This window comes from Helianthus annuus, chromosome 12, assembly GCF_002127325.2.
Source record: "Helianthus annuus cultivar XRQ/B chromosome 12, HanXRQr2.0-SUNRISE, whole genome shotgun sequence".
NCBI lineage: Eukaryota > Viridiplantae > Streptophyta > Magnoliopsida > Asterales > Asteraceae > Helianthus > Helianthus annuus.
Window position 1 is genome coordinate 90637552 of NC_035444.2, and position 10480 is coordinate 90648031.

Here is a 10480-nt window from a genome sequence, read left to right on the forward strand (position 1 = left end):
AACAAGACATAGATTCAATCATCATGCAAGTTAGATACTTTAACGATATAATAAAATTATTAATTTTTTTTCAAAATTACATGTTAAATAATTCTCAATAATTTACCTTGTTTAAGGATTAAGGTGGCCATGGATTCCGGTAGATTCCAAAGACTCAAGAACCTCACGGAAAACATGCCTCGGTCCTCCGCCTCTTAACCCGATTAGTTCAAACGCATCGGTCTATCGCCCTTTGAGCCGTTCGTGCTGATAACGTGTTGTGAAACAACCTAACCTATTAGCAATATGAAGGGAAGAATAAGAAAATGAGATTGTAAATCTTATTGATTGATCTCATTTCACCATACACAAATGCCATTATACATATAGGCACATACATTAATATTAAAGGAACTAAAGAGATATGAGTTAGATAAATTATGTATGTGGAGAGTCACAATATAAATGATACATTCATAACAATGTTAACAACTCAATTATTTGTTAAAAGTATAAAATTAACGGAAAGTCGCCTGATTTATAGTTTTGCAAAATTGGAATAAATGAATAGTATTATTGTAAAACTATAATACGTATTTATGATAAGGTAATATCAACAACTCAATTATTGTACTTATAGTTAACATATTAAATTGTAAAATTAAAATATATAAAAATAGTTTTACATATATGTAATATAAATATAAAAAAAGATGAAAAATGTTGTTGTGACTTTATATATCAATTTTTTTTAAATTAAAAATTAAAAAAGAAATGGATGACATGATATTATGCAATCAACATTCAATAATTTTCTATCACTTATGTACATACAAAATGACGAATTAGCTCTTCTATCATTAAAAAAAACTTTTATTGGAGAAAACTAATTATTGCATGTGCTTTGTTTGGGTTAATCTCAGCTATACAAACAAGAATGATCAAAGGTTGAGAATGGTTTTTATGATTCTCACATCTATACATCTATGATCAAAGGTTGAGAATGGTTCTTATGATTCTCACATTTAGGTTGGTTCTTGTTTTCCCCAATATATATCTATATATTATGCATATCTACTAGGCTATGCACGCTAAATTAGCGCATTACTGCATGGTTATGGCATGTTTTAATTCTAGTGATATTTTGTTGTTAATAAAATTTTACATGGCAAAAAGACCCATATTATAAAACATTAGAGAAAAAGAATGAGAGTTTTGGACCCTAAAATACATAATTTTAGCGGATGGCGTATAATAAATAATAAAAAAGATAATAAAGAAAGATGTAATTGCAATATTGCAGTTGCATGCAACCATGTCTAGCACCGATAGTTTTTAATTAAAGATAATATTTTTAGACAAGTCAACTGATGTGTTGTTAAACGAAGCATTATTATTTCGATATTATTCAGAACGTTAGAACGTTATAGTAGTGGATTGAGTTTTGTTATAAAATAATGATCTCTAACCGAAAAGTATTATTAGAATAATATGTAATGATTTTCACAGAATTTGAAACACAAATATGGTAATCATCATGGTATGGAACCCATAGAAAGAATAAGAAAATTTCTTAAGAACAATTAAGAAATTAAGTTACATTAAATTTACTCAGTGAGTTTACAAAGGGAGAAATTAACATATGCCACTTCTAATCCACAAGGATTGAGTGCACTCTCTTCAAGATAAAAATGCCACGAAATCATAAAGAAGTATAAAAAAAAGCTTCAATATACATGAAGTATACTGAAAAAAAATGTATAACAAAAGTATATTATATATGCTGATCGGTTGATCAAATGTCACTCCACTAACGTTCATCTGCGGTAATTTCCCGTTGATGAAACGATAGTTCAAAAACCCATTTGGGTAGAGACTTTGATCTTCTTGAATTTCTTTGCAATAACTGTTGGTGACGACTTTGGATGTTTTTCTTAGCCATGCAATCCGCGAAAGATTGCACACGTTGCATGGCAACATTTAGGGTTTCTTCAGACATGTTCGCGAAGCAAACCCTAAACCAACCCGGTTCACTGCAATGACACGATGAACCGGGTGAAATGTTCAACCCAACTTCATAAACAATCTTCTTCCACAACTCCATTTCGCCTTCGAAAGTGTTTGAGCTCAAAAGGTGTCGCATATCAACCCAACAAAATAAACCAGCGTTGCTTTGAAGACATCGAATTCCGGTTTTTTGAAGCCCTTTTACCAACATTTCATGTCTTTCCTTCAACCTTCTACGGTTCTCGGAAAGATAAGACTTGGTAAACTTCTTGTCAGAAAGGATCTCTGACAAAAGGTGTTGTGTCTGCGACGAAATTAATCCAAAACTAGACATTTTCGTCGCAGCAGACACAACAAGCTCGTCATTAGAGTAAATAGCTCCAATGCGGAAACCTGGGAGTCCCAGATCCTTTGAGAGGCTATACACAATGTGGACTCTTTTTGCGATTTCGGTGTTCATGAGGTTTCTGTTTTCTAGAACCTCCATGATACTAGTGTAGCTTGGAGAGCTAAAGACAGTACCTGAATAAATCTCGTCGCTAATAAGGTGGATATTTTTCATGGAGATAAAGTTGACGAGGAGGTCGAGTTCATGCAAGCTTAGTGACGTGCCTAATGGGTTCGAAGGGTTTGTGACCAAGACCCCCTTGACTTTAAGGTTTTGTTTTTCAGCTTCTTTGTAAGCTTCTTCAAGGGCAGATTTGGTAATTCTGAAACCATTATAGCTTGAACAATGAATTGGTACTATTTCAGCTCCAGTTCTCCACTTGAGATCTCTATCAAACCTACACAATATTGAAAGTTTAACTTGTTAGATTAATATTATAAAAATAAGAAGCTACAATGATTGATTCTTGTAGAAATGTCTACATACCCTGGGTAATATGGTGTTGGAATAAGAAAGGCATCTCCGGGATTAGCAAGACAAAACATTAACGTTTCGTTGGCAGAGGTTGCACCAGCGGTGAGTACAAGGTTGTTCGCATCGAAGCTAACGGTGTTTCCTCTTATCTCGGACATAAACTTGACTAGAGCCTGTAAAAACATATCTTTGTTAATTACACATGCACTCCACACCTTATTTATGAGTGAGATATTACTAGGTACGTTTATTTTATTTTTTTTCTATATAAACAAACATATATTAAAATGATTGCTTACATTTTTGAAGGCAGGAAGACCATGATAATCTTGAAAGAGAGCAAGTTCTTTGAAAATAGATTGATTATCATGGTTCTTGAAAGCTGCTGGCTGTGGGTTATTCTTGAGCCATGATTCAAGAAGGTCGAAAGAGAGTTGATTTTCGGCGAGGCCCATTTGGATGATCCCGTTCGGGTTCTTAAACTCGTCATACGGATTCTTCTCATACTCTTCCCATCCCAGGAAGTACGAAGAATCCTGTCCATGAGAGTTGCATGTTACCTTTGATGACAACATAATTTCTTGCCGATTTTTTAGTAAGATGCAGAAGTTTTTATAAAAGGAGAAGAAAGTTGAAGAAGATTTGTTGAATATTAGAAGTTTTTTTGGAGGAAATGAAGAGTGAGTGATTATGTTGGTGTGTATAGAAGGAATATATATAGAGGGGGGGAGGTTGATGAAGGATACAAGCTGTAAAGAGAATGCCAAGTAGGATCCTCTTCTTACGGGATATGTACAGAAAAACCAAGGGGAAGGGGTGTAATTTGTTTTTGTCTCTACAAATCAACATATGAAATAATAATTATGAGTTTCTCTAACTTTTATTTTGAGTTTGTCTAACTTCTATTTAAAATGTGTAAAGTTATTTGTTCACCAATTAAAAATAAAGAAAAAAATAATTTCTCTTTTATTTACATATGTTCACCATTGGATTATTAGCATAATTAAAAATAAAGAAAAATAATTTCTCTTTTATTTATATATCTTCTAATAGTATGATTGTCACATGAATAATTGAATACAGTTTAGGTATGTTGTTATTAATCAATCGCTTATTTTTGTAGAAGTATCAATTAAACTTACTTTTTAGGCAAGCATTCTGTAATTTGAAATCCAAATTACCAACCTAAATATAAGACCATAGGTAATGGTTAATGCCCACTAAGGGGCATTTTTCACCACATCATCATCATAATGCCCTTTTAAAAAAGGTGTAATGGTTAATGCCCATTTCATTTATTACTTTCCATTATTTTTCTTCTCTTTGGGCATTATTATAGAAATGTCCCTCACTCTTCATGCCCCTATAATGCCCATGAGTAATGGTGTAAGGGCATTATCAAAATCTTTCATACCCTTATAAAGCCCCATTACATATGGTCTAATAAGAGAGGAAGAGGCGTCCCGTGATGAGGAATTCATCACGCGTGGAACAGCGTTATACACCACCGGCGGTACAAAACATCACACGTGGATGTGGCAACGCGTGGTGGTCTTCACGCGTGAAAGATGATTATGAACGTTGGTTTTTGAACGTTGGAACTTTATGTTTATAACTATTTCTTTTCAATTTTTCTCACAAAATCTTTGCGATACTCTGTTTTTCACCTTTTGATCGGAAATGTTAGTTTCGCCGATTCTGATTTAAGTTATAATCATCAGTGTTGTTCTTGGTTTCGGCTCTAGTGATCTGAATTGAAAAAATTATGTCTTGCATGATTTCGATTAAGAATGTTTGGATTTCAAAAATGTTGCAGACTTACGAACAAACAGGGATCAAAATTTTATTTCCGATTTCCTTTTTTGATGCTTGAATCTTTGTGGGTTCTTTCTTACAGGGATTCTGAAAAATATTGTACGGATTGATCACATGTTTGATCAATTTCGAACAAGTTTTATGATTTCGTTCTTGATCGGAAAAACAGAGAAAAAAGTTTTCTATAAATATTGGTTTTTTATTTTAATGAAATTTATAATTTATAATTTTATTGTTTTATTATTAACTTATAAATTAAAAAAAAACTATCACTAGTGATGGACATTTTCACTAAAATCCATCACTAGTGATGGAATGAATCTCGAGGACATGACAAAACTTGATTAGATATTGTGAATAATGGAATTCTATTACTAGTGAAGCGCGCCTACCTTTCTAATAGGATTTGTAGGAGTATTATTATCGAGAGGAGATAGGTCCCATGCAATAATATATGGGGCTAACCTAATATAAATATTTTGTATTTCATATTATAACATTATAGCATGTTCTATGTCACGATACCGGTCATATAAATAATGACTCACCTTTGATGTTGACCAACTGAAATATTATGAGGCCAATTATAAGTATTTTTTTAAGTAACTAAACCTGATTTTGTAAGCTAATTAGTATGATTATTATATACTATAAATTTGCAATATATGTGTGCATTGAGGGTGGTATGTAATGCATAATTGATTGTATCCATAGCCATATTTCCTTATATTTTGTTGTAAGTTATGTATAATTAGTTGTACTCATAGGCCATAGCCACATTTCCTCATCTCATATTTTGTTTTGTTTTGCGTTGTTGTAACGCATGAATTATGGTTTGTATAGTTGTATAATTTGCAACATATTGATGCAATGGTTGTTGTAATGTATGCATTATGGTCTGTATAGTGGTAATGATATAAAGATATTGTATAGTGGTAATAATATATATTATATATAGATTACGATGAACAAAACAAACGGGAAAAATAGATGTGGATTCATTGTAACACGCGAGTCCTAGATCAACTTAGTTATTCTATTCTATGTTTTACGTTTCGGTTTAATTTCTTCGCATTAACACGCCACAACTTCAGTGTTAGTAGTCGCTGGTAGTAGTGTGGCATTAGTGTTCGTCCCCGCCGCAACGCGAGGTACTTAATACTAGTTATATATAAAATGACAACTTGTTAGCTACACTTACATTTGTGGATTTTGAATATGGAGCACCAAAGTTACTTTTCTTTACTTTTGGTCACGATGTGAATATTGATGAACATTTGACATTTTCATTTGTACCGTAATATTCTTTGAATATATAATTTTCAAACTTCATGTACTTTATTTTATATACAATATTTTATTATTTTGATATTACAATATATTATTATTATTATATTTACTTTTAACCTTAAATGTATTTTAATTTATAATTTTAAATTTTGATGGTATTTTTTTATAATATTAGTTATCTCATGCGATCATCGGCACCGCTACCGTATAACTTCGGTTTAATTATTTTTTTATGAAATGACGTTGGTTATCTTTTTGGTTTTTTAATGTAATAAATATTTTATAAAATTATGAATATACCGTCGCGACATGGCTGTGTAAAATTCGTGGAACGTAAAGTTGTATTCGCAATAAAGACGTCTTTTGGTATCGTAAGCTGTATCAAGTGTAGGTATCATACCGACCAAACAACACTGATAACGGTACAAAGTATTCGCTTTTATGGTTTGCAGTCGATGTAAAACATGTGTCGATTGGTATGTCAAGTTCCGGTATTGTACTGTTACTATAATGAACCAAATTGATACTGACCAAAAGTCCACCGCGAAGCATGGGAGAATATCACGAATAAGATCTAGTTCGTGTTCGTTCATTAAGAAATGAGTATGCTCTTGAACTGTTCACGAATGCTTATCGAACGAGATTTCTTGTTTGTGTTTGTTCTTTAAGGAAATGAACTAGTTCATGAACTTTTCACGAACACTTACAAAACGCAAATGAACTCAAATAAATGTTTATGAACATAAATGAACACAAAGAACATTCATGAACACAAATGAATACACATGAATATATATTCATTTCTGAATAAATTTTACATTTTTCATATAAAAAAACCTTTCAATAAACGTACACAAATGAACATAAACGAGCAAAATAAATGAACACATTACCGAACGTTCATGAACATAAACGAATGAGCGCAACCTCTGTTCATGTTCGTTCGTTTAACTTAACGAACAAAATTCCGTGTTCATGTCCGTTCATTTGTTAAACGAACGAACATAAACAAACTTCCTGCCGAACAATCACGAACTGTTCGCTAAACGTGCGGTTCGTTTACAGGTCTACTTATTAGCGGTTTTCATCACGTAATTTTCTTTGAGCCAAGTTTTGTTATATAGGTTCTCACAACCAATTATCTTTATTCGCTTATAATTCTGTGAACTCTGATCATGAGATTGTTTTACCGTTACAAAAAGATATGCATACAACCTCCTACCTTCAACGCTCTAAAAAAGTAATTTATTAAAGATTTGTTTTGTTAGATTAAGTTGTTTGTTTATCAATTTCTTGGATTTTTAGACTATTATTGATTCTTAAACATAATAAACCGTTTTAAGGATTTAGGGTTTTGTTTCCCTTTAAAAATTTAAAATTGCTTAAATTGTTACTTGGGTTATTGCATATTGCTATTTACTATAACAACAACAGCCGCGTTAGCGGCGACATCGCTGATGTCGCCCCTAATAATGTGGATCCGGATCGTGTGTCCCTGGGACCATTAATATGGTGATAGATCTAATGACATGTGTTTTATCGAACTAAGGGCATTAGCGGTGACAAAGATATAAGCACCAAATCCCCCCCCCCCCCCCCCCCCGTTAGTGTTATCGAACAACAGAGGTTATCAAGAAATGAGAGAACAGAGGTTGCCTTTCAGCAGTGGGCAGGCTTTTTTGAAGTAGAGCAGACTTTTGAACAATCAGTGGTTATGGCAGACTTTTAAGGATTTTAATGAAATTTTCATTTTTAGCTATTTTTAAGGATGGATTTTTGATTTTATGAAAACATTTTGTTGCTTTTATTCATAGAAAAACAAGATGTTGCTTCTTATTCCATGTTTAGCATCCCAATCCTAGAGACCAAGCTTTCAAAAGTGGTTGTATCAAGTGCTTTTGTGAGCACATCTGCCAGCTGGTCTTTAGTTGGGACATGATGCAGAGAAATCAAACCTTTTTCATAGCAATCCCTCACAAAGTGATGTCTGATGTCGATGTACTTTGTGGTAGAGTGGGAAACTGGATTTTTTATGATATTTTCTGCCGCCTGGCTGTCCAACATGAGTGGTGTCTTTAAGGCAGTGATACCAAAATCCAGCAACTGATTTTGAAGCCACAGGAGTTGGGCTGTACAGCTTGCAGCAGCAATGTATTCAGCCTCAGCAGTGGATGTTGAAACTGCTGCTTGCTTTTTGCTTTGCCAAGAGACTAAGCAATCACCTAGAAACTGGCACCCTCCTGAAGTGGACTTCCTTGTGGTGTGACATCCAGCAAAGTCACTGTCTGAAAAACCTGAAAGCTTGATATTCCCATTAGCTGGATACCAGATACCAAGTGTGGGAGCACCTTTTATGTATCTGAGAATCCTTTTTACAGCAATGAGATTTGATTTTCTGGGAGCTGATTGACTTCTTGCACAGACACATGTTGCAAACATGATGTCTGGTCTAGATGCAGTTAGGTACAATAAGGACCCAATCATGCTTCTATAAAGTGTTTGGTCAATCAGCTCATCCTTTTCATCAGACATGACCAGCTTATTTGTGGCCATGGGTGTGCTGCATGGTTTACAATCATTCATATCAAATTTGGTTAAAAGTTCTTTAGCATATTTGCTTTGATGAATGAAGGTTCCATTTTGCAATTGCTGTACTTGGAGACCAAGAAAGCATTGCAGCTCACCCATTGCACTCATTTCAAACTCAGCTGTCATGAGTTCTCTAAACTCTTCACACATTTTGGTACATGTGCTTCCAAAAATAATGTCATCCACATAAATTTGGACAATCATTAAATCTTTCCCTCTCCATTTAAGAAACAGTGTTTTATCAATGGTACCTCTTTTGAAACCATTTGAGAGTAGAAAGTTGGAAAGAGTTTCATACCAGGCTCTTGGTGCTTGTTTCAGGCCATACAAGGCTTTGTTTAGCCTGTAGACATGATCAGGATAAAATGGATCCTCAAAGCCTGGAGGTTGACATACATACACCTCTTCTTGCAATGTACCATAGAGGAAAGCACTTTTGATATCCATCTGAAACACCTTCAGGTTGTGGTTGACAGCAAAGGCAAGGAACAGTCTGATAGCTTCCAATCTTGCAACAGGGGCGAATGTTTCATCATAATCAATCCCCTCTTCCTGTCTGTAACCTTGAACCACAAGCCTGGCTTTGTTCTTGACAACAATGCCCCTTTCATCTGTTTTGTTCTTGAAGACCCACTTTGTGCCAATCGGACTAACCTCTTTTGGCAGTGGTACAAGCTCCCATACTCGTTGTCTTTTAAACTGTTGGAGCTCCTCTTGCATGGCTTCTACCCAGCTGTTGTCTTTTAGTGCCTCTTGGTACTTGACTGGCTGATGGAGTGATAGAAAGCCAGCAAAAAGACAAATGTTTTGGGTTTGGCTTCTTGTGAGCACCCCTTCATTGATGTTGCCAATGATTTGATCAGGTGGATGAGATCTCAAGAAGATTAAATCTCCTTGGTATGGTATGATGGCATTTGTTGGTGAAGGCTGCAAATGTGTATCATCTGAGCTAACCACTGCTAGTGACTTTGATGACCCAACAGTGGCTTCAAAAGGTGGTGGAATGGGTGGTAATGGAGTGGACCACTGCTGACTTTTATCCACTGTTTGAGGACTTTTGTCAGCAGTGTTTGAGGATGTGGAAGCAGTGGTAGATGGCTACTTTGGTCAACAACTGTTGAGGTAGCAGTGGTTGAGCTTTGGCAGCTGTTTTGAACAACTGGTGCTTTTCCCTTTGTGGCAGACCTTTGAGGGATGATGATTTCATACCCATAGTCTGGTGTTGTATCCTCTGATGGACCTGCACTGTTAGTCTTGATAGCAGTATTTTCAAAAGTGAATTTTTCAAGATCAAACAGATCAGCAGGATTTGCTGGGATTTTCATTGATGAAAGTTCATTGAACTTTACATCCAAAGTCTCCTCCACTACCTTGGTCCGTGCATTGAACACTTTGTAGGCCTTGGTAGTGGTTGAGTATCCCAGAAAATAACCACAATCAATTTTGGCTGCAAATTTTGAAATGGAATCTTTTAAGTTCAAAATAAAATGGGCAGCCAAACACTTTGAAGTATGAGATCAGTCGTTTGATTTTATACAGAATTTCATAGGCAGTCTTTTTGTGCCTGGGGTTTATTAAAACTCTGTTCTGGACATAGCAAGCAGTGTTTACTGCCTCTGCCCAGAAAGTTAATGGCAAACCTGAATCTGCAAGCATAGTTCTGGCAGCCTCAATCAAGGTTCTGTTCTTTCTTTCAACCACCCCATTTTGCTCTGGTGTTCTAGGGATGCTATACTGCCTCACAACCCCTTTCTTCACACAGAAGGCATCCAACTCCTTATTTTTAAATTCTGTGCCATTGTCACTCCTAAAGCTTTTCACTGGAAGGTCAAATCGCTTTTCAACCTGCGTCACAAAGTCTTGCAAACTGCCTGCAGTTTCATCTTTAGAGTGCAAAAAGAAAGTCCATGTAAACCTAGAAAAGTCATCAACTATAAC

At 34.9% G+C, this 10480-nt stretch overlaps 1 protein-coding gene across 1 annotated transcript; it reads right to left on the minus strand.

Moving 5' to 3' along the window:
• Nucleotides 1-1537: 1537 nt before the first annotated feature.
• On the minus strand, nucleotides 1538-3514 carry LOC110895485 (1-aminocyclopropane-1-carboxylate synthase 3). The gene is made up of 3 exons (XM_022142807.2): nucleotides 3148-3514; nucleotides 2861-3021; nucleotides 1538-2771 (listed from the first exon to the last, which is right to left on the minus strand). Exons 1-3 carry the CDS (start codon nucleotides 3421-3423, stop codon nucleotides 1790-1792), a joined length of 1419 nt encoding a protein of 472 aa, XP_021998499.1. The 5' UTR covers nucleotides 3424-3514; the 3' UTR covers nucleotides 1538-1789.
• Between the last annotated feature and the right edge of the window lie 6966 nt (nucleotides 3515-10480).